The sequence below is a fragment of the Rhyacophila brunnea genome, unplaced genomic scaffold, assembly GCF_057557595.1.
Source record: "Rhyacophila brunnea isolate RB1 unplaced genomic scaffold, BYU_Rbru_1.0 scaffold_3, whole genome shotgun sequence".
Classification (NCBI taxonomy): domain Eukaryota; kingdom Metazoa; phylum Arthropoda; class Insecta; order Trichoptera; family Rhyacophilidae; genus Rhyacophila; species Rhyacophila brunnea.
In genome coordinates, this window is record NW_028232965.1 from 43129095 (window position 1) to 43155750 (window position 26656).

The 26656-nt window shown below is 30.9% G+C and overlaps 1 protein-coding gene across 1 annotated transcript in view; it reads right to left on the reverse strand.

The window, feature by feature from the left end:
* Positions 1-3145: 3145 nt before the first annotated feature.
* The window catches only part of LOC147068395 (uncharacterized), a 65727-nt gene continuing 42216 nt past the window's right edge, over positions 3146-26656 (reverse strand). Inside the window, exons 11-26 of the mRNA XM_085952978.1 lie at positions 26429-26579; positions 25419-25786; positions 21914-22110; positions 20924-21231; positions 20246-20461; positions 19140-19236; positions 17254-17811; positions 17017-17152; positions 16143-16258; positions 15880-15975; positions 14720-14952; positions 13740-13931; positions 9559-9679; positions 8592-8708; positions 4056-4211; positions 3146-3219 (exon numbers count right to left, since the gene is read on the reverse strand). Coding sequence (XP_085809104.1) covers positions 3146-3219; positions 4056-4211; positions 8592-8708; positions 9559-9679; positions 13740-13931; positions 14720-14952; positions 15880-15975; positions 16143-16258; positions 17017-17152; positions 17254-17811; positions 19140-19236; positions 20246-20461; positions 20924-21231; positions 21914-22110; positions 25419-25786; positions 26429-26579 — 3136 coding nt within the window. The remainder of the gene's footprint in view (positions 3220-4055; positions 4212-8591; positions 8709-9558; positions 9680-13739; positions 13932-14719; positions 14953-15879; positions 15976-16142; positions 16259-17016; positions 17153-17253; positions 17812-19139; positions 19237-20245; positions 20462-20923; positions 21232-21913; positions 22111-25418; positions 25787-26428; positions 26580-26656) is intronic.

The following is a 26656-nucleotide window of genomic DNA, read 5'->3' on the forward strand; positions in this document are numbered from 1 at the left end:
TACGATTTTTTTTTCTTTCTAATAATATAGCTGGCCAATATGCCCTATGGAAATAATGATACCATCACAGAACAGCTAGAAAATTACAAACATAATATGTATTGTGTCATTAGAAGGAATCAACCCGTAGGGCCTAGATCAGTCAATGCCTTACGTATTGGACTACGAGGATTGGTATGTAAAAGAAGATTTCCGATAACAAAGACTTATTACATATGGAAATGCCTACTGAAAAGAGATGACAACTACACACATTTGTAAGAGTCTATGCTTATTAAAAAAGGTAGTTTTCCTTAAAAAGAGTTAAAAGAGGCGTAAGCGCTATTTGCACTCATAATTTTGTGATAATATTATGTCATTCGAAGATTACGTTATAATTTATTGTAGGCATTATTATGACACATACACTTAATCCCGAGGTTCCCAACATGCGGTGCTTGAGCCCGTTAAGGGTGCAATATGGAATTTCATGAGACATTGAGAGAAAAAAACATGTAGGTATGCTACACGCTGTATGCATAATTGGAATGTATTGAGATCCAATTTGAAATATTTATATGAGTTTTGGTATTAAGCACTGGATAATATTATATTCTCAAGACGTTGCAGAAAAATACGTTTTGTCCTCATATTTGCATCCACATACACATTTGTATGAATCTGGATTCAGTTCTTTTTTATCAATTAAGTCGCCTTAATTCATATATTAATATCGCAATAAGTAAGATTCACGTTTTGATAAAATTAATAATGAATGAAAAATAAAGAATTCATTAACTTTTATGTTCATTTTTGGGATTGATTTCAGTAGAATTAATTTTAACTAGTTATATATTTGGATTTTATAAACAGTCTGAATTCAAAGTTTATTGTTAGTTAAATTTATACACTATGTATGGTTTACGATTAATAAGTTAAACATATGTAGGTATTTATTTTCAATATAATACCTTTTTATGGAATACGAACATTAGTCAAACAATTTCTAGGGATGTGGCACACAAAAGAAACTTTTGAGACTCCTTTACTTTCGGCTGTATGGATATTATCCGTGGCTCTATCCGACTGATTTTCTCTTAGGGATGCTTACATACTGTAGCTGAAAAATTAGAAAGGATCTTTATTTAGCTACATATTTTCTCAGACTTATACGCGGCGTAAATGAGAACTCTGCCATTCTTGGTGGTGTTGGCTTGTGTGTCTCTGATAATTACCTTAGGAATCGAGGGCATCCGTTGTTTGTTCTCCCACGGTGCAGAACTAACCTGCCATTAGTAATGCCAATTAGGAGGACAATAACCATGTTTAATGAAATCGCTTCGGATATTGATATATTCCACTTACGTGAGGGTGAATTTAGGTGGACGTTGTTTTATAAGTTTTTAAGATAGGGTCTATCAAAATTCACTCTGTGTGCTTCCATCTACTTTTACTTTGTTATTTTTGTTATTTTATTTTATTTCTTTTCTTATTTTATTACCTATTGTATTATTAACTAACACTTCTCGGTATTTTATTTTTAAAATTATTAACACTTATTTTATGTCATGTCGTGAATGCTTTGAATTTATAATTTGTTATGTTCATTATATGTAAAATAAATAAATTTGAATTTGAATTTGAGAAAAGATTATTAGCCCATGATTAAAAGTATCGAGTTTTGTAGCAGCAAATATTTCAGGTAGATACTGTTGAAATAAATAGTAATAATATTTCAAGTATTTTTATAATTCTGAAAATAATAATGGGTTGGAGTACTAAATATTTAAAGTAATTATTTATGTTTTCCGGTGTCAAATATGTAAATGTGTTTTTTTTCAAATACACTGTTTGTCGTTAAACATTTAAAATTATTTTTACACCATCGTCTACGAATAAAAATAAAAATTATTGACATTCTTCGCCTATTAAAATGCTAGGGATTGGCTGATTGCCAAATTTTATCGTAGGGTTTCTGTTACCTTAATTATTGTTAAAGATATACTTAATACCTTTGGCATATATATGACGATTAGTTGAAGTGTAAACAGTACAGACACACTTAACTGGTCTAAACTAAACTTGATGTACTAAATATAGGCGACAACGTCAGTAGAATTCCGTTTGTTTGAGCGCCGCTTGTACTGATTGGCGAGGGGAACAACTTGAAAGCTCTGCGGGGAACGGGAATGGACGTCGCGACGTCACCAGCGAAAGCAAAAAGATGCCGACGGCGCGCCGCTTTTATATTTGTATGACCGATTACATTTTGATGACCTTGCGAAATAAATCGATATTTGTGAAGTGTTGTTGAGCATTAAATTGTATTTATATTGTGGAATAACTCATGAATTATTGTTGACGTACATATTTACTGATTAAAATAAGTATCTACATGCAAGTGTATTTTTAGAATATAATTTAAATCATGTTTAGTAAACCCATCAGATTTAGTAAATCCATAATATCTGTTATACGTATACCGTAATTTATAATATAAGTGTCCATCTATAGAAAATTACTAAGTAAAGGTAGCCATGTAAGAAACCAATACCTACTGTAAACTCTGACTAGAATTTATTTAGCTAAGGCATCATTGTCCAATTTTTTAATTTGAATTATCTCATTATTGCGATAATGTAGTGCAGAGGTGGGAGAATCGACGTAAATTAGCATAACTGGAATACAAATGTAAATCGCACAGGTAAATAAAATAAATTATTTTTTTATTCAAGAAATAATTCAAAAAATTTGAAAATGTGACATTCCTATATTATTGAAAATACACACAATGTAAAGTAGCTTGTTACATAATGAGATTTTCATTAAGGTTATCGACCATGTAGTGTTTTTGTATTTCGTGAAGCTTAATGTTTCATTTGACTATAAAATGTTTAATGTTTTTATCGTATATTTATAATACACATGTTCATATTTATAACTGTACTCCTTCATACAAATGCATTACTTACATAAAATATTTTGAGTTTGAATGTTATTATGCTTTCGACTTAAAGAGGCAATATTATCATTGTAAATAAATACATCTAGTGGTATGAATAAAAAAAAAAATAGTGTAAAAACTGAAAAATGACAGTCCACGTTGGGATGTAGATGTAGAGCTATGTTGTTGATGGTGTTAGTCTCGTAGTCCCGTGCGTAAGGCTCACCCGGGGGCTCCGAGTTCGATCTTCGGTGAGGTCATAATAAATTTATGTGATTTCCTAAAAGTATGTGTGTCTATGTGATTGTTTCACTTATACTACTTCAATACTGTTTCAATACACCATTGGCCGCATGGCATATTGTAGCATTCAAAATTAATATAATAATAATTATTCTTTTTTCCTAATAACAATTAATAAATTAAATCTATAGTTTTACTATGCAAATGCACACATCTGGTCTGTAGTATTTGCACGCGTATATTATTAATTTATTTTCATTTAGATGAAACGATTTGCTCTCTAGATAAAGTTTTGAATAGTTGATGTTAACACTAAAGTCATATTTGATACTACTAATATATTGTGCATAATAATATATTCATAACTTATTATTATACGATATATGGCATAATATTTTTATAAGTACAGTAGATTGTAATTTACATAAATAAGTAAGGGATTAAGCAGAAATGGAGGAAAGATGGTTGGTGATATTAACAAAAGTTGATATACCTCGGGCGCATAGTTATTAGTTAATTTCGTAATGATAAGGTATGGTACAAGTTGCTAAATTTTAAACCACAATGGCTCGAATACGTATTTTTTCTAATGGGTATGTTTCTGAAATATTCCGAATTATGTACTTATTGATTTTATCTTCAAGAAATATATCGATGTAATGTATTTTTGTAGGTGTGCGCTAACATGTGTTGCTCGTTATATTTCAACTCACCCAGTAATGCTTCGTTGCATGCATTCTTACCGTGTTCTTGATGGAATTTCAATTGCATGCCCACCACGTGCATATTATACTTACACCGCCTTCGGAGATATTTGAGGAAGCTTCAGAGCTTTCAAAGCTTTTATTTACCTTGACAAATTTTACATGCATAGTATAAAGTGACTCACCAAAAGTATTTGAAGATTGTCTTTTGTACATCTCTATGCAGGATTTTCTGTGGACCATCCTGTGCGTGATTGCTTGGTATTTTTTTCGGAACTCGTGCTCGGATTCAGTCGAATCTCTTCGGGAGTCGTCGTCCTCGCCTTCTTGGCTCCTATCATCTGTTAATCAATATACAATAATTTTGAGGATTTTTTGCAAAATTAGTAAACTAACCTTCTTCTTTTATTTTGATAATATTAAAAGAATCTATATGCCAAATTTTATTGAATAATCTATTATAACCATACATATTATAACAATTATTTATATTGAATATAAAATTGAACTTTATTTTTAAAATATTTAGAACTTTTTGTTTAAATTAGAATTACCTTTATTTTGGTAACTGTCAATTCATGGTGGAACTGCATTGTATTGTTGTTTTTATTTAATAAAACGCAATTTTTTTGTAGTACTTATTCCACTTTTAATCAAAAGATTAGGACCGGTTTCGTCCGCCTCAGAGGGACATTTTCAACTTGTTAAATGTCCCCCTGAGGCGGACTAAACCGGTCCTAATCTATCGATTAAAAGTGGAATAAGTACTACAAAAAATTGCGTTTTATTAAATAAAAACAACAATAAATTAGAATAAAGTTGCAGATTTCGTTAATACGATATATCAGTTAATACTAAAATAATATTATTTAACGAATAGAAATGTATGACTTTCTAAAAATTAAAACATATGATTATTAAATTCAGTTATTAAAAATCATCTAATATTATTAACTAATGCATCGACATAATATCATGTCGTGGATCTCAGGTTTGAATCCTGGGTCTGGAAAATACACATAAATTGTTTTAAAATTTGTATTTGAACCGGAACGTAGACCAGATTATAATATAGGTACTCATACAAAAAAAATGGTGGATAAAGTTGATTATGTAAAAAAATAGAATGAAATCCGAGTAATAGAAGTAATAAGAAGATGGTTTGATAAATTTCGTTCGACTGGCCATGGATCTGAAAAAAATGTGCTTTAATTTATTTTGATCGCGTATGCATTCCATACATTCTTTTCTTATGCAATATCGTATTAATAAAAAAATTGGTGTCGCTTAATAATTTTTCAGTTGACAACCATGATATATAAAAAAGAGAAATATATTATGTTCAAATAATTGGGCGCCAAAAGTTTTAACACCGTGATTTGTAACATTAAGTTAGCCGAGACATATTTTCATATTTCGACATTGATTATTATTTGACGGTTAATTTATTTTATTTTGCATACTATATTTTTGTATTACGATAAAAAAAACATTTTTGATTCCAGTGGGTCTATTCTATACTTATCGAACACTAAATTGATAAATAGTATCAAACTTAGGGTAGGTTTGTATAAAAATATTAGCACTTATTGTAACAATTACACGAAGCTGGTTTTTATTGTTGCAATAAGTGCGATATTTTAACAGCAGCAAGATAGGTGCTGTTAAAATATAGCACTTATTGCAACAATAAAAACCAGCTTCGTGTAATTGTTACAATAAGTGTTAATATTTTGATACAAACCTACCCTAAGTTTGATAATATTTATCACTTTATCACTTTAGCGGTCGATAAGCATAGAATAGACCCACTGAAATCGATAACAAATAGAAAATTCGAACTTTATAATTTTAAAATTTAAAGCATGATCAATTGCTATGAAAAAAATATTAAAATTGGCATTTGAAGCTAGCGAGTAGAATGGCCTAATATGCGCGAAAGCTAGTTGGACTGATTTTAGCAGCTCTTACCTATCGGTTAACTTACACTTGAACAGATACTCACGACCCTTTAACTTGAACCGGTGACCCACGGCCTCTCAGATATTATATAAATGCCGCTGTACCTACTAACTAAGCAAGAGTAGGTATCAGTTGATTAAACTAAAAGTGAAAATATATTATTTTATTCAAACGAAATAAGTATATAACATAGGCAGATTTAACTACACGAGTGCCCAACTTGCAGAACTAATTAGAGCCCCAATAGATAAAATATATAACTATTTATATATTAAACCTCTAAAAATGGTGAGGCCCATTAACAATTGTTATTAATAAAATATAAGTAGGTACCTTGGTATAACTCATGTTATAATAATAATTAATTTCTTTCTCTTCTCCAAATCCATATCTAGCCTAATATAATATTACAGACTAGGTAAAATTATTTCCAAAATATATCGCAGTTCCAGTTTTGAAATGAATCTCTCGAATAAGGTATCATTTAATATATTTATTATTTTTTGAATTTGGAAGCCTTTTGTCATCGAGCGGCCATACTCGTGGGACTAAGTACCAGATATTCATGGGCAGAATTGAAACTATAAAAGGTACGGAAGGTAGCAGAAAACCACCGCCTGAAAAAGATCTAGTATAATTAATAGGTAATCATATTTGTTCACAAATTTCTAATGACCGCCAAGCTTTAGTAGCAGAAAACATAGGTACGAGTAATAATCGAAAAAATCTTAAATGTAATTAGCGTGAAAAAAACTGTCTGTAGGTACCGAATAATACTGATTATATCTTAGTACATTATTTTTCTGAAAAAGTTTGCGAGAGAAAAAAATTCTACGTACACATTTTTTTGTAAATACGTCTCATTACCGAGCGAAAAAAATATGCAATGATTTATTTCTGACAGCGAGATGGTTGTCAAACATTTGCACAGCGAAATATGTACGCTGAAAACAGCTGTTGCAGCGGCTCTGAAGAAACATGAAATACCCACGCCAGGGCGCTGACATAATCATTGTCGAACAAAGTGATTGGATTATATTTACACCGGTGACTTACTGTGAAAACTCTCTTTGGAGCCGCAAATAAAATAGTAAAGCTTTTAAAAATGTTTAGTATCGCCTATTCTAAATTGCTAGCTAACATTATGCCATTATATAAGTATGTACGTATTTTTAAAATGCACAGTATATTTTCAGCATGTTGCTATAGGTCAGGTAACAATGTTAAAGTAAAACTGTGTGTCACCGACGCAAGTTATATTTTGTTTTTAAATAAAGTTATAATTAATATAATAATATATACTTAGGTAACTTTAAAACCATTTTTGATCGAATTCAAATATTGATTAATAATTGAACCAGAATCTCCTGCACATAATTGAAACGAGCGTATGACATATAACGAGGCAATGTAAGCATTAATGCTTTCTAAATTCAAATATACACACATGCATGAAACATTAGAAATATATTCTATACGTTTTACGCCTTAAAACCTGGGAACATTGGTAAATTTATTACCTAAAAGGGGTAAATGTTAAGAGTTTAGTGGAAATGGAAATGAAAGTATATGTATTGTTAGAAATACAAAATAGATATATAAGCTCTTTTAAATAGCTCACGTGGAAGAAATGGCGCTATACGAATAACGATTTTCTACCCTTATGTACTTATAATATCATATCAAAATAGTATAGAAATCGGGTGAACCACAAAAACACCACACAAGTAACCTTGGAATCAAAAGAAATGTTATCAGTGTTGTTTTATAAAAAAATACAGAATATTTTAAAAGCTGAAATGGAAATATTTGGAAAATGGCTCTACCTACGATTATTTTTCGTATTGTTGTTTTAATTTAAAAAAACGCATTTTTTTTGTAGTACTTATTCCACTTTTAATCAATAAATTAGGACCGGTTTCGTCCGCCTCAGAGGGACATTTTCAACTTAGTTCAATTTGATAGTTTGAGTTCAAAATGTTGCTCAGTTGAAAATGTCCCTCTGAGGCGGACGAAACCGGTCCTAATTTATTGATTAAAAGTGGAATAAGTACTACAAAAAAAAATGCGTTGTATTAAATTAAAACAACAATACAATGCAGTTCCACCATGAATTGACAGTTAACAAAATAAAAGAAATTATTTTTCGTATTTATTATCTGTGCTATTCTTGTGATATAAATTCATGATCCAGAGAGAGGGTAATTTTATTCTTTAATTTAAAAGTAATAAGCTTATTTTTTTTTAAATATATATTGAGCTTTAAAGTCGAATATCATTATACAAATTATGCCAAAAAAAATATCTGCCTTAAATGGAGGATCGAGTACAAATTGTATTGTACTTTTATTACAATAGTATTTTTGAAATATTATTTATATATAAAAAAACAAATTTAATTAAACAAGTCTATAAATATATAAATTTATTAAACAAAACAATTCTGTTTACTATTATAACTTGGTATTCACAACATATAAATAATATTTAATCCGATATGACGTATTTTTCATACCGTAAACTTAAAAAAAATGTGCTAAATACCGAGTGAAAAAATCAGTATTGATTATTAAAGTAAAAGTGGCATATATTATTATCTTAAATTTATGATTAACTCTCATTTTAGTATGATCTCGAATGTTCGATAAGAAAACGCAAATGTGTTAATTTTATGATATTAACTAGGTGTCAGATTTATTTTATTTCACCAAAGCATTGTTTATTTAAATACAAGATTTTGAAAAAATACTATTGAGTACCTTCTTTATCAGGTCGCTGCCAAGCGTTCATTTCTTCATTGTCTCCTATGTAGATCCAGAAGCTGCTTTTATATGACTCTGCATAAATTCCACAATCACTCTCCAGGTCATCACAGTCTGTCAAATAAAATAAAAATAGTACATTGAATGTATGCATATAAAAATCTGTAGTACAAAAAAATACGATTTCATCTCCTATTGAGACAAAATTAATAATATAATTAAAAAATAAGATAAATAAGATGTGTACAGTTCATCAAATTGGATATCATAGGATCGCTGAGACATCATGAACGAGTCACCCATGATAAAAGCATAGTGGTTTAGGATGTCGGGAGGCAAACGAAGACCTTATCAACCTCGGAGAGTTAATATCGAATTGGTTTGAAAGACCTTGGGTATCCTAAACTGGAGTAGATGGCTTTGGAGAAAGATGTTCAAGGAAGCTAAGGTACACGTAGGGTTGTAGTAGTAGGAAAAAGAAGATGAAGGTAATAACTAGTCATACCCATCCCATAGTAGCTCATTTGATAACGACCGTTTTTATAGTGGTGGATCGTATTGTCGTTTTCACGGCAGTAGCGTTTATTCAGTAGAATGACACAGTTATGTAAATTACTAACAACTATTACAAAGTATAATAAAATAACCCGACTGATATAGATATACCATCATAAATAGTCAGGTGTTCGAATTTAGAACTATGCTCATCACAGTATAAAAAAATGTTTAATGATATGTCAAATGCTACCATATGGCGCCCTCACTCAGCAGAAAACTTATACTGGTGGATCTATACCTAATAACAGATATTCACCAAATTTGAACAAGCCATAGTTTACTTCTTGTATGAAGGTTATAAATATAAATATACTCAAATTTAAAATACATACTTCTTGTTGTATAATTATAATAGTGTAAAGGTAAATTAATGAGATCAATGAAAATATGAACCTAATAAAATTACCATCAGCTTCCATGTTGGGGCTCGATTCCGCGGCCCTCAATCGATCGAGGCTCGTTCCAGTGGACCGGGCCATTGGTCTAATTTCGTGTTTGTCATGTTCCTCTTTACTTCTTTCCTCTGACTGCCATGGAAAAAAGAGAAATAATGGATTAAACACATTCTATAAATACTATAAAGTAAACGGAATTTTACTCATTAAATGCATGGGTACGATATGTTATATATTATTAAAAGCAACACTGGTCGAATAATGACTACAAATTTATAATTTTCACCCCATCATTGCCGTTACTGAACTTCATGATGGAGTGACAATAATATATTATACAAAATGTGCATACTTAGTTTAACAACGATCATGACAGATATCCCTCTAATTTATGTAAATAAAATCGGTTTTAATCATTGTCAATGTATCGTGATAAGTATATTGTTCAGTTTCATCACTATTTTTTTTTTTACTGATAAGTGTTTAGTAAACAAATTGTTTCATATCGAAGATTACCACTTCGTTTAATTTCTTGTGTCATAAAGCTATATACACATACTCAACAGATCGTCGCTATAGGATTGGTTTCCCGAATATCCGTTTTTGTCGAAATCGACCTCTTAATGCAGAATGTTTTTTTTTATCTAATTGGACGAGAACCATCCCTTTTTTTAAATTACTTTGTAATGGCAATGAATACATCATTCATATGCTGTAAAAATAACAATTTAAATATCTCCATGTATTTAAATATAGGATTATGAAATTTGTTTTTCGTCTTCTGAACATTTGGTCTATTCGGGAAACCAATCCTACAGCGACGAGATGTCAATTTTACTACCATAAAATTAATTGTTGTAGAATTCTTTATTTATACGTGTCTAATAACAAACACAAATAAAAATAATTTAAAATAATTACAAGATAAAAAGAACTTTTTAAATACAACGTTTTTAAATTTTCTGTTGAATTATTATGTTCAATATGCTCAAACTTGTACTTGATATGAAGTAAATAAAAAACAAACAAATATAGAATACTAAAATGTCATTTTGATTTCCATAGTAACGCATGTATATATTAATAATTTAGTTGCTAGGACCACCCCTTTAGCAACCAATAATAGTCTTTTACTTTTTACGGATTTTTCTGAAATAAATTTCCATACAAAAGAGAATTAACTGAAAATTAATTCAATTCTTCTTAAAGATGGCTAAACGTATTGAAAGAATGCATTGGCATCGTGTTCTGATATATTCTAAAAGTTTCAAATGTCTAGCTAGTCGGAAAGTTAGTTAACAATTGATTGCAAGATGTGTACTGGACAAACAACAACCGGACAAACAAGAATAAGAGCTAATAAAAACGTTGTAATAAAAAATAAAATATAGTGATTCAGAAATCTCATTTTATATGCAAAAAAAAAAAAATTGAAATTAGAATGCAATTTAAATTTTAAAACAAAACAGTTGTGAGTTATTATACCGTAAGCATGTCAAAAAACAGTAAAATATTTACGATAATATTCTTTTATGTGTTTACATTTTGTTTGGCGAATACCGTGAAAAATGATGATTTTAAAAATATAAACACCGTTGATGATAAGTGGGTTAATGAAGCATTAAAAGATATCGCTTTCTTTTTACGCTCCCATAAATTTACAGAATGGGATCGTAGATACAGCAGTATTGAACACGGGTATACTAATTTTAAACATTTTCCAGTACCGTCACTCAACGATATAAACTGGAAGCTACATCAAAATTGTAAAAGAAATTTTACAGAATGTGTTTTGTATCTACATAGTGTGGTTATAACCGCTCCTCTGCAAAGGGAAAACGACATAAACTTTCTTTTGAGAAGTGACGTCAAAGCAGATTTGAGTAAGCACTACGTTCAGGTTTTGAACGGAAACTGTATGAAAAGCTTGGCAAAGGAAATTATTGGCGGATCTCCATTTGAAAGTAATATTGAAAGATATCAATGGAAGACCGCTGCCTCTTATTACATGTGCTGGTATACGTTGCGGGAAGAAAAACACTTGACACATTTTTATGAGCCGTGTGACAATTTCGCTTCATGCTTCGATGGAGATTATGGCGTGAGAAACTATGACCCGAGAGCTGATGATAATGTCCCGTTTAATTGCGCGCTTTATAGCTTCTGTCCAGATACTTGCTGCTCCAATAAACATATTTATAACGCAGAAGAGTGTAAAAATAATGAAGAAAATATTTGTACAAGACAAAATATTGACGGTGACCGTACTTGCTTATTTAAAAAATCTGATAATATAGATTTACAAGGTATCATATATAATAAATGGAATATTACATGTAACTGTATGGAACAAGGGTTTAAATGGAGTTCTAAAGACAGCTTATGTATCGATATAGATGAATGTCAACAAAATATTGATAATTGTGACAAAGACAGTGAGTCATGTATAAATCTACCGGGAAGTTTTAAATGTGTTTGTAAATTTGGGTTTAAATTAACAAATTATAAATGCCAAGAGTTCAATATAATAAAAGAAGAAAACATGGCATCGAAACAAAAATTACAAAGTTTTTTTAAAAATATATGGCTGCATGTTAAAGCTTGGTTTAATAATGTGTTTTATTAAATAGTTTCTGACAGTTAATTCTAAAATTTTGTACAAAGCTTCTTTGATAATATAATTTCTTATAATAAATCGTAGCAATTTGTAAATGCCACATTGTCATACAACCGAGATGTTTTTTTAATGTTTGCGTAAACAGTGTTTACGCACTAAAAAGTTAGTGGTGACCCAACAAAATATTTGTATCGCCCATGACTTCATTCATATTATTATTATGGGAACACAAAATATAAAACTGTTCAAAATAACAGACCGATATTAAATTTATGATCTGAAAAATATTTAAATAAAATGTTTCCATTATTTTTACGTATATATGCGTATGAGTACATTTTATTAACATTATCCTATACGTTTGTCTGACCTACTGACTACAAATTAACACTGTGTATATTTTTAAATTTATTATTTCGTATTATAAGTATTTTTATTATAAAAATACTAATTTCCACTTAGGATTTGGCCTAGGAAGGTAAAAATATAATAGGTCACGTGAAAATCATGATATTAATTAGAAAAAGTGTGTCAATTTTTGCAACTTTTTGTGTATGCGTCAGCGGAACTCAAGGGTTCTTCGGTACCGTTGAGAACCACTGATATACATTATACGTATTATTAGAAACTGAGTAATATTTTTTGATATTGGTATTAAAATTATATTTTAAATACGTTTTTATGAATTCTTTCGATGTCGATATAATATGAATAGAGATATATTTAATTAATGACCACTATTCATTTATTTATAGATTAAGACCCCTCCATTCTAGGTATTTTAGTGGCAATACAAGATAAGACTACGTTATGCGCGCGTTGTCAAATGTGTGTATTTGTGACGTAAGTGAGGATGGCATAAGGATTCACGCAATCCAGTGGGGTAGAGAATTTTTTAATATATATATATATATATATTAACTCAATCGTCAGTCGGCGCATACGTATCCATATACCACTTTTTTTCATGGACTGGATCATTGCCCATTGAAGAAGAAAGCCGATACATTACACGACTGGTACTACTTTTCGCCCCTCCCGTTGTCTATCGATGATCTGTCATTACCTGTCATTGTCTATAGATTGCTCATACTGACGCGTCTGTCGTGTTCACTTGTCGGAGTATTGTTAGTTTCAGATTATTTTAACGTATCTTGGAAACGTTGGAATTTGCTTGTTATGTGTTATTAATAATTGGAAGTGACAATCAAAGTAAGTAAACTTCTCCTATGTATAATAATATCATAATACACTACGACATTTGTCAATGTGACAGTCGCTTCTAAACGACAATAACTAATAACATATTTATACTCTTCTGTCATTATAGAATACCAAACTCTGCTTGAAAGTACGTTATCAATACATAGTATGGCAGTAGACCACTCGTTGCTTGTGCAAGAAAGTTATGCTCAGGCTTTATTAATCTAAAGATGGCGGTGACTGGATGCATTATAATTCAAGACATGGGTGCGGACATATAATATTTCTAGCCTCCGTGCATTTACGCAATACCTAAAATTGACGAAATAATGTTTTATTGCAGTGTACTCGTGATGATAAAAGTATGTATACCTTCGCCCTGACGTCTTGCCTGTAGCGATGGTGATGTCTTTTCTCCGCGTGTTGTCTCTCCTCGGAACGGAATCTCTTTTCGAGTTTCTTGTAGAGTCTTCCGTGTTTGGCAAGAGGGCGCACCCCGTTTGGGGAATCAGCAAATCCCGCTGGTGGCTGAACTATGTCCGGCTGCTCTTCTTGATACGTTCCCTAAGTTAGAAACAGCATTTTATAATTAACCAGTTTTACTGACTGAGGGTACTTGATGAAATTTGAATTTAAACTCAAATGGAATACCTAGTACAAAACTTAAATCCATAAGAATTTGAATACTCAGAAGATCAGTCGTCATGACGTTTGGCCTGTAAACCAGACACATGGAAACGGTTTCTTTAGTTCACAAGTAAATTGAGCTGGATGGTTTATGGTTAAGTACCAATTTATATTTTTTAGTGAGGTTGTTCTAGCAAAATTAGCCGAGGAAATATTTTTTCGATCGCACGATGCCCGATCGGCTTAAACATCGACCTATAATGTCGTGAGTGCCAGGTTAGAATCCTGGGTCTAGAAAATACATATATTGTTTTTTTAATTTGCGTTTAGAGTCAGAGTATGGAACTAATAGGTTAAGCAAGTGGCTAACATCTATTTCTCGTAAAAAGAAAATCTGTTTATACAACCTCCACTCTATGGTGGCGCATATTATTATCCTCTAAGAATCGAACATGGAGAAGTGGTATAGGTATTTTTAAATCACTTTTGTGAATTTAAATAATTAATGGTTTACAAAAGTCAATATTATAAACATTTAGATCGGTCGGAATAGAATGCAATTGTCGGTGCCTATTTTGCTAACCATCCGTATTGTAACCTTGAAAGAAATTCTTCGTCTACACAATGAACTTTTTGTTACGATATGAGCATTTCCTAAATTATTTCTTACAGACTTTTTAATGTAGCACATTTTTGACAAAAATTATTAAGTGATTTGTACCTACCTTAAAATGTGGGCTTGAAGCATCTTCAGCTGTGATGATATCCACCTGTTTCCCACAGTGATGGCAGTGAACGCTGGTGGCAGCGACTCCTATTGCGGCGGCACCACTGCTTGTTCCCCCACTTCCTGTCGCCAGGTCCGCTGCTTCACTGTAGAAAACACTGTCACTTCCTGGACTCACTGACCGGAGTGACTCAGCTGACATGGCTTTGGGTTTCGTATCAGGACTTCCACCTGTATGAAATAGTTAAATTTGTTATATTAATTAACATTGCTAACTCGAAAATCTAAATCTGACATTTTCATGATACTGATTAATATAGTAAATGCAGCTATGATTATCCGCCTGTCTTTTCTTTGATTTGAGTGTAAAAAATTGATCAAATAATAAAAATAAATATTATTATGCTATTAATATCGAATGGTCGCTAATCGAATTGGAAAAATGTTAGCAAGAGGACTTTCAAACCTATGAGCGCTTCGGGCCTTTACGCACATAAAACTACCATAATAAATAATAATCAAATCAGGTTTATTAATATTTGAATATACATAAATTGAAAACACTTCAAATATATACCTATTAGAGAAAAAAACATATGACGGGATTTGAACCCGTGTCGCGCCAATCTGTGCATTAACCAATTATGCTACGAGCCTCCTATCTAATTACGACAATTTAAACTAGTATATCGTACTGTAAATGCTTATCAGATTGCGTTATTATTGACTATTGGTTTTTATGTGCTAAATCAAGCAATATTAATTACTTTAAGTACTAACCGACGCCTGTCTCACGCCAAATATTTTGGTTATAACGTCTACTTGAACATGCTAATAATTTTTAATAAACCATTTCTATAATTCAACAAATAATTCACAAGATTTTGAGAATGTAACATTCCATATTATATTGAACATACATAACTTGGAAACACCTCAGATATTATACCCACCAGTACACAGATTGGCGCGACACCAATGGATATAGGGGATCAAATCCCATCGAGTTTCGTATTTTTTTTTAAATATGATTTTTTCTAGTGGGTATATAATATATTAGGTGTTTTCAAGTTATGTATATTCAATATATGGAATGTTACATTCTCAAAATCTAGTGAATTATTCATTGAATAAAAGAAATGGTTTATTAATATTTACCTTTTTTATGAATTCGGGGCTTCCCAGAACTATCTCCCGAAGCGGTGACATATTTTAATGGGCTCAGTCTGTATCCCGCTGACGTAAGGGACGTTTCTATAATACAAATAAAAACTTGTTAATTAAGTGATCACAAAAATCAAATAATTATCAATAAATTGTAATAAATTTCGTATCTTGTCACTAGATGTAATACCACTACATTTCCCTTTAATAAAATTTACCAACTAATTATTTTATGTAATTAAATAATTATTAGTAACCTATATCTTCCGCTTCTAAGGAACTTATAATTTTTGTTGGTTGAATGGATGATCTTCTTCTTGGCAAACTTCCTGGTAATGATACACTTTCATTCGATCCGCTTTTTTTCCTTATTCTAAAAATACAAAAAGCATTCTGTAAGATACAAAAATAATTCTTTAATATTATGGGTAGTTATAATGTAGTCTAGTTCAGAGCTTTTCAAACTTTTTCGCAGTTTCGCCAATAAATCTGAATAAACTTGAAACTAACGGATATAATAAATTTTTTTTTATTATTAATTATTACTACCATAAATTATACATTTTATATTAACGACAGTAGAATATAATATATTATGCGTTCCTATTTACTGATAAGGAATAACCATGTAGAATGGATACATATTATATACATAGCATAAAAGAAAACAATACATTGCGAAATTAACTATAATACAATACGAAATAATAATAGAAAACTTAAAAATATTTATAGTCGCGCAAGTACGACGAAGAAGTGACCTTCTTACCAATACAGTATACTCATATATAACTAATTCGTGAAAGAATTGTTAAACAATATTACTTTTTATCACAATTTAAGAGTTTGGAAAAACAAAATAATCTGTTTTATTTTTCCCATAATTTGATTAGTTGAGAATGAAATTTTATTTTTCTGATTTTCCACGATTTAAGAACACTGTACTGATGTTTGTGAGAGAATTACGATTCTGGGATGAAAATAATCATAAATAAAAGAACTAGGTTTTTTACAATTTATATAAAAACGAAGGAATGTATTACCATACACATGTTTTTTTTTAGAAATATTAATAACCATGTCCTTGCTTTTTATATAGTGTGATTATAGTAGTAGTCTAGTTTGTCATACCTATGAGAAGCTTGGCTTGCATTGAAAGCAGAAGTCGGTGATTTCGCGTTGAGTAAGTTAGCACCAGTTTTTCTTCTGGGACTCTCTCTAGGTCGCCTATGTCTTCTCGGTGATATGTTTCCATTAGTTCCACTTGCTGCGAACAAAATAAAATATTGTTTTATAACACTTTTTCATCACACTTGTATATCAGATTGTAAATAAATAATAAGCAAGTAATAGTAAGTTGGTACAAACCTTCTGCTCTATATTGCTCACTTGAGTCATCAGATGTCAAAACATTCAATTGCACTTTACCATTTTTCCCTAAAACTTCTTGTCTTCTCAATGTTTCCATAAGTAAACCTTGACTTCTTGAATGACTAGGTGCAATTTCTTTTCCTTTTCCCTGGACAGGACTGCGACTTTTAGACTTTCTTTTCAAAAATCTTTCTCTATCCGCTAATCTTTTGGCTTCGAAATCTCTTTCTCTGAATGTTTTTTCTGCTTCTGCTTGACTTTTTGGGGATGAGGCCATTTTAGATTTTTCTGGAAAGCTGGGACTCTTTTTAATAAATATGCTAGTTTGGGGTTTTTCTTCAAGGCTTCTGTCATGAGAAATGGGAGTTCTTGATTGTCCTATGTTTTCGGCTATCATCGATGATCTTCTTCCCCATGCTTCTTGTTGTGGCGATGTTGATGGTTCATCTTGCGGTTTGTTTGCAAAATCCAGTGTGAATGTTTTTCTTTTGCGTCTTCTTTCATCGGCTGTCCATGGCCTGTTGGAGCTTTTATACTTTTGAGAGTATTTATAAGCTGAAACAATTAACATGAAAACACTCAAATAAGCATTATCTACATACTACGGCAGAATATATTATTAAATTGCGGAAATTAATTTTATGACAAAATATATTGTATGCGTACAAATGAGTATCTTGGTATCAAAGTGGGACATAAACCATTTACAAAATTTTACAGGAGACTCACAAACATGTATGAAAAGTGTCCGTTTTTCATATAACATACCAACTTTAAACTCAAAAATCTCTATGAAAAGTACCGTTTTTGATACTTTCGGTGGATTTTTTGAAAAAAGCATCACTTACACAACCATAATCAATTAAAACATGAATTTAGTGGGAGGTGGCGTTTGTCCCACTTTGATACCAAGGTATCATAATTCATAATTTTAATACATACGTGCTTACTTATGAAAATTATACGAAAATGTTCTAATTTTTAAATAACAACTAAAGAAAATTTGAGTTATTTAAAATAATTTATAACGATTACAGATTATTACATCAAAATATGTAAATAGATATAAATTATATAAGTAGATATTATGTACTGATATAATAAGAAAAGAGAAATAAGAAACGCTTTATAATGATTATGAATATGCTGGATATTATTTAAACTAATAGAACGGTGCAGTCAAGTAGATGAATAATATTATACCTACTAGTAATGATGGGTAATGATTTTTTTTAATCTACTATGTATATAATGTATCTGAAAAAATACGTTTCTTGACCGAAGAAAAACATAATACAGAATATGGTAGGAGAGTAGAATGGTAAATAGTTAAGTATTTTAATACTATCTTATTTCTCTACCGGACTCTGAATACAAGTTTTGAAATAAAGAGTTAATTGATTTGCTTTTTTTTTAAATTTAACAATGATGATAGGTATTTCGGTTATTAACCATGGATTGTTATGGAGATGGGTTATTAATCTGAAATGACTCTCACCACCATTAAGTCGTAAATTGACAAATTAACTGAAACTTTATTTCTTAACTGTTATAATGCAGTTCTACTAGATAAACACCAGTCAACTCAATATGAAAATATGGATCTACGCTATTATATAGATAAGTATTTTTTTCATAATATTGTTTTACTATTTTACAAAACTTACCGTTCGATTGTTTGTCTATTTGGAAAAAAAATGAAAATCTTCTTTTATTTTAATATGAAAATTTAAATTATTAATCACTTTATTTATCTAAACTAACTTCAATTAAATTTATATATAACGTCAATAAATTATGATATGTTTTAAATCTAAGTATTTCTATAAAAAATAAATCTAATTCAATCAATATGCGATTAGTTTTCAATTAAAATATCTTACTTAAGCCTCCGTCATCATCATCATCTTCAACAGGACTTTCATAATATCCTGAAGAAGAATAATGTCCACTTCTTTCGTCATCTGATATAGATTCACCCTGAAAACAATATTGAAAAAAACTTTCAACAATTTATGTCACCATTCCAACTATAATAATCAATTAAGTGAAAATTAAATATTGTATACAAAAAAACACATCATAAACTAATTATTCTCGTATTTCATTGAATTTCTTGAATTTTATTTATCATAATATAGCATAATCATTTCGAAATACAAAAATATACTAATATACTTACTCGGAGATAAATAAATCTTTAAATATCGTAATTAATAAGTTATAACCAGCATAGTGATATTTTTATTTAATATTGCCTCATAACAAAATATTATCATATTATGATTAGGTACGAGAACTAGATTTACAAATATTTTCACCTGCATTACAAGTAATAGGTATTGATCTAAATCAATAATTTTACTAGGTGACTTGAATGAGCAAAATTACGGTCTGACTTTTCATGTGGAAAATAGTACTATCGACTAAAGGTATTGTGATGATAGTGATGCACTATTCTAAAGAAATCGGTTTCACCTTTCAGTATCTTCAGGCTGTGTATAAATGCTAAGGTAAATACATAATTGATAAAGATTAAAATTTTATTATTTTTGATATACTTACTAAAATATTAAAATCTAAAAATTACATTATTCACAAGTAATCGAGTTGGGTGGGCATTGGAATTTCTTGGGCAATTTCTTTATTTACTTAGGAATAGTTTTTTTAAACGTTAAATTAAAGTTTATCTTTGTGATTTGTATTTATTTACAATACATTTAAAATTTACCCAAAAAATGCAACCCGGATTGTTAAAACCGTTTCTTAAGGAATAGACATAACTCAAAAAAAAATATTTTGTAGAATAACAAATGTGAAATATGCATTTAATATGTATGTGTTTGATTAGGGGTATATTGTTCTAGCTCTAGTTTCAAGAAAAGGGTTTTAAAAATATTTCTATAAAACTTAAAAATAATTAAGATATAATAAAATGAAGTAAAAAGGAAGGAAGGCATTTTGTTACATAATTTCTAGTTCTTGAAACCTTGATAACAGGAACGGTCTGTTCCAAAGTTGGACTGGCAATTGGTGGACGTTGATTTGGCTCGGCCGATATGGATGCCTCAGAGCTTCGTTTACTTTTGCCATTGGAACTCGAGCTTTTCTTCTTGTGGCCAACATCTGGTGCGCTACCAGTTAGGCTGTAGCTTCCTGAGGAACTGCTACTCCCAGATGGAGAGGGAGGGTCTTTTCCTGAAGCCTGAATAGGCGACAAAAATACGCATTTAAGGTTCAAGACTTTTGCAGTAGGAAAAGTATTAAATAAAAAAAGTATGGAATAGTAAATTATTACTATTCAGTAAAATTACGTAAAAGAACAAAATAATTTATAGGAAAAATATTTAAATTTAAATTCAATTATAATTAATAGACTCTGTTAAGCTTGTAACAAAATGAACGAAGAATAAGATGAAGATTTTAGAAAAAAACTGAAATATTATTTAACTATGCATATTGCCATATTAAATATTTTATAGTTTTTGTTTAATTTGTGTGGATATGACATATTTAAATATCTTAAGTGAGTTTGATGTATAAGCCCCTAAATAATGAGTATTGGCCGGTATATTAAAATAGTTATTAAAAAATACGATAATAATATGTAAGTACCAAATGATTTTGGTACCTGGGAACCGAACATAGAAATAAATTTGTTCCTAACCTTGGAATGACTCGGGCTCGAGCTGGCTGCTCTTTTATTTTTGTCAGTTTTCTTTTTAGGTTCAACATCTTCACCGGAGGCGGCGGGGGCGACCTCCTTGACTGGTGTGGGCGTCGGGACGGCGGCGCGGGGCGATGGGGCGGAATGAGAAGGCGGCATGGGGTGTGGAGCATGACAATGGTGCGGGGGCGGAGGTGGAGAGGACGAGGGTACCACCATGTCCTCGCAAAGTGCTTCGACGCGTGCCAGGGAGTAAATACTCGATGCACTCTCGAAAGACGATCCGTCGTGATTTTTGGATTCGGGTGCTGGAAAATAATGAGCATTTTTTTCACTATCTCAAGTGTCAAAAATTGTGTTGCTAGGCATTATATAATATTTATATACCTATCATATTAATATACTTTTACTTATTATATCAGAAGATGGGCTGAAATCCTCAATATTTTTCTGTAATTCCTTTATCATACTCAATTTTACAGCTACTTTACATATGGATTATACAGAAATTTGACATTCGATATCCAATTTATTGCTAATACGGTTACAATATATTTTATTGAAATTTATAAGTAGTCTGGTACCTACTCAAAACATAGTCTCTCTAAAAATTAGGTTTTTTTTAATGACGTTGTCGATCACATATTGATATATATTTGCAGTAGAAATCTTATATAAAATCATAAATTTCGAAATGCTTTGTCTTCCTATTTTCAATCAAGCGTTCGTGTATGATAAGTATGTAGACAACGGAAATTATTTTTTTCCCTCATACTCAAAATACGCACAGCGACTGAATGACTGATAATTATTTAGTAGGATTAATAAATCCGTTGTTGCCAAATTACGATGACGGTGATGACCGACGAAAAAGAAATTCCTTTGCGATTAACACAATGAGTATTTATGTACTTAAATTGAAGAAGAAAATTAGTAAAACACAAATATTGAAGGAGTGTTATGTAATAATATTAATATGTTTACATATACCTTGGTTAATATTTTTAAAGCTGCCGCTTTTCTTCGAACTATCCGAATTGGCAGTAACATAGTCATCTGTTGTGGTTGTGGTGGTGCTTTCTGAGACGTCAGTGGTATTTGTTTTTCCGGAATCGGACCGCGCCAGTAATAAATCCGGAACTACCGCGTTTGGGCCCTTGTATCCGTTTTCCGGTGACTCCAATGATCTAGAATGAAAAAGTAAACACTCCATAATTCATATTTTTTTCAAAACAGATTCAACGTTAGAAAAACCAATAGTGGCTTCGGATTTTTGTACAAATACGATGTCAAATTGTTGTAAAATTTGAATAAATTTATATAATAATACATTCGAAAAAAGTCATTCATTTGTTTATAATTAAACTATTTTTTTCTTATAGAACTTTTGACATCGTAATAAATATGCAAATGAGTAAGTTAAAAAATCTTCGTGATTAGTATTTCATCGGTTGCTTAATTGGTAAATCATATTGATAGGAGTACGATAAAAGCTGATTTGCACTCCGGCTCTAGGATAAAAATGATATTATAAAAATATTGTTTTTACATATTATATAATGAATTTATTTATTTACTACTACATTTTATATTACCATAAGTGAATACCATTTGATCTAATTTTATGAGATGTAATTAGACAAAGAGGCGTATCAGTGTAGTAAAAAGTGCTAAGTTTTAAAACATAGACTCTACAGATACTTTTTCTGTTATCTATGTTTCTGAGTACAAAATACAGGTAGGTTATTTTCCTCACAAAAAAAATAACTAATTTTATATGAGAGATATATTATTATAATTATATAACAGTTATTAATAATAATCTATCTATCTGACCATGTCAGATCCTAATAAGATCATATTGGCCTCCACAGAGTAAATTACAGGAGTAATATAATCCAATGTTAGGTAAATAATCATCTCAGCTTAAGGCGAAACATATTATCGTCACACTAATTTTAACTTGTAAGTGCGATTAGTTAGTTTCTATTGAATTTGAGTTAATCGAGTTTGTATATTGAATCATGTTGTTGGTATATACCTATGATGAAGAGTTCCCGGTAGCAAAGACTACTTGGTGGACGATTGACAAAATACGAGTATAGACCTACCGATATATAAGATCAGCAGACATTTTGTAATAAACAAAATTGTGTTAAAAGTGAAAATATTATATTATGAAAATCTTCAAATAGCATAAAGATATGTTCGCATTTTTGATCCATTTCATAAACCTATTAACTATGTAGCACCGTAAGTATTTATTTATTTATTTAAGAAAAGAAAACATTGTGGATATAACAAATCTAAATTCAAGACGTACACAACATGAGATTTACAAGAGAGAAAAAGAGAATGTATAAAATAATAATAACAATAATACAGAAAAATTAAATTTTGAAAATCAAAAACATACAATTTTACGAGGGTAGCCGTTTATATTTCGGGAATAACAAACAAAAATATTTTTTTTTATAAATGAAAACAATTTTTTTGTTTTTAAAAATATTCTTTACGACAATTTATACACTTTTCCATGCGTTTGAACCAATCTGGAGAGCATTTTTCCCACTTTGCAGAAGGTAACTCCAAAACATGTTTTTTGAATGCATCAATCGCCTCTTCTAGTGTAGAAAATCGTTGTCCACGCAATGTATCTTTGACTGTCGGGAATAAAAAAAAAATCATTCGGTGCCAAATCGTGGCTGTACGGCGGATGACTCATCAATTTAATGTTTTGAGTGCTCAAATTGGCGCTTGTTTGAGCCGATCTGTGAGAGCTCGCATTGTCTTGATGAAGGATGATTTGACTCCGACGGTTGCTTTTCCTTATTTCAACGTAAACTTCTGGCAAACAAATGGTTTTGTACCATTTAGAATTGACTGTTCTACAATTCTCTAAAGGCACAGTTGCGGTATGGCCCGTTTTCCGAAAAAAACAGGCGACCATTTGCTTCGAAGTGCTTCGAGCGCGAGCATCTTTTGTTGGTTTAAGCTCATTTTAGAAAACCCATACGGTCAACTGCTGTTTATTTTCGAGCTCATACGTATAAATCTAAAATTTGTCACATGTAACAATCTTATAAACGTTTTTTGAAGCACCTCGATCGTATTTTTTGAGCATTTCCTTGCACCAATCGACACGCGCCTTTTTTGTGCGATTGTCAAATTATGCCGGATCCAATTTGAACATAGCTTCTTCACGTCTAAATGTTCACGCAAGATCATATACACGCTAGTGTTACTAATGCCCAAGGATGTATTATCAGTTCAAGCACAGCACCGATGTTTTCTGGAGAAACAACCGATTTTGGACGACCTTCACGCGGCTCGTCTGTGAGCAAATGACGACCACGATAAAATTTGTCAAACCAGCAATATACCGTAGTTTTTGATAGTGTTTCATCGCCATATAAAGCATTAAGTTCAGCAATGCACTGTTGCCGCAATAATCCATGTCGAAAGTTGTGAAAAATAATCATACGAAAATTTTCACAAGTTAATTCCATTTTTTGGTCGAGATAAATTTTTCAAATGAATTAAAAAAAATAAAAAGCGTCCGTTTGTTAAAACTTTCTGAGTACTTTTGCGTTAAAATGTCAAACTTCAAAATAAAGAAGTCAAATTGCACCTAGCAACACCAGTGTTGCTAATTCCTGAAATATAAACGGCCACCTATGTATACAGAAAAATAAAATTTCGAATACAAAATACATAGCACGTCACCGAAATTATCAACATCTTTGGGGAGCACATTGACTAGTCTTGCACAAATTGCTAATGCTGCCTGATAGGCTTGACACGAGGAAACGGTTCCGATCCAGAATAAATCATGGCTGCATTGGTGGTATAAAACCATTGTAAGTAAGTGCAAAATGACATAATATTAAGTAAAGCAGATCATTTTGTCAAGAAAAATAGAATTTCTAAAGTAAAACGAAAATATTTGGTTTATATTATGTTAATAAATATTTATTTATTTCCATATTTTATGCATGTAGGTTCATATTCATATTTAAATCTCGAAATCGAAAAATATGTAGTACTTATGGTTTTATAGTCACGGTGCGATGCATGTCTAATACATATAGTTACTGAACCACCCATTTCTCATAGTATCACGGTATAACTGTCAAATTTACAGTTTTTTTTTAAATTCAAAATGTGTGTTTAAATGTACGACATATTATGTAGAACATTTAAACACACGTTTTGAATTAAAAAAAACTCTAAATTTGACAGTGATACCGTGATATTATGAGGAATAAGTGATTCAGTAACAATATCTTTTAAGCACGGCCTTAAATAAAATGAAATAAACATCAGTGTAACCTAACGATAAATGAATATTCTCGTATAAAAAGTGAATGAATATTTGATAACAGACAATGGGTATATTTAGATTATAGAAATTGAATATAATAACTTTTATATTGTTAGTTAGGTAGCAAGTCGTTAGATGTATAATAAAGAATGGTTGATTTAATGCTGATACCTGTGTGGCGTATGACTGGGTGTAAGATCTGGAGTCCTCCCGCTGACTCCTTGATTCTTTTTCTGAAGATCTCTTCTGCGTGAAGGACTCAAAGCCCTCTCTCTTCTTTTGGCAATGTTCCCGCAGACAATTCTCTTTGGTGCTCCATCAGGTAAGTCGATGCTCTGGTCGTACCTAGTGATTGCTATCGTCGGAGCAATGACCGTTCGGTTTGGGGAAGTCCCTAATTTAATCAAAGGGTTCGTTGATGTCGGCTGTTTTGTAATGGGGAGGGTTGAAACTTTAGAGGTGCTCGGGGAGATTGATATCTGCTTCAAGGGTTGTGAAGTAGGCTCCAATCTATTTCTAGGTGAGGATGGAGACTGTGCCTGAAATTAAATGTGAAATAATAGGGTCACACCGAAAACCTTAATTTATGTATATTATTCACACCTAACTAAACCATAAAGTGATACAGTTTTTCAAAAAAAGGAATTAGAATAATTAATTATTTTATTATAAGCATTAGTTTTATGTGAAAAAATCATAATCGACATTTCGATACCCCTAGTATAATTCTGAACAAAAAATATTATTCTAAGATAATGGCGTTTGAATTCTTGACAAAAATTTTCATTTCAATTTTAAAATCATTATGTGAAATGTTTTCCTTTCTTTTTTGATTTTAATTGAATTTAGCAATACTCAAAACGAATTTATAATACAATATGAAATCAACTCAGATATTTACCTTATCGAATTGAATTAATGATTATCCTAGAAATAGTTTTTTGACAATGCAGAAAGTTTCGAATTGTTTTTTTTGCTGAATTATAAAGAGAATACATTTCTACCTGAAATGGCATTATTGGCTCAAACCCTTAAATTTAGAGTTATTTCTGTATAGTAAAAAAATAGTAATACGCGGTACTTACTATAAATATTTTGTTTTATTTTAATCAGTTTTTTGTATTCATATCTATTATAAGTTAAAATCATCCAAATATGCAAATCCATAGATTTTTTCTAACCTGAGCGTAGTCCAATTCTTCATCCAAGGCATCTGTATCCATAGAACTTCTTTGCTGATGCTGCAAAAGGAGAAGGTGCTTACGTCTCGAATTAGGCGTGAGAAGGGATAGACTTCCAGGACTCGCTGCTAAAGAACTCATATCTGAAGTACTGAAAAGGAAAGATAACCATACTGTTTATTATGATATATTATTAAAATCTAGGACCCCTGTAGATACTCGGCCCCT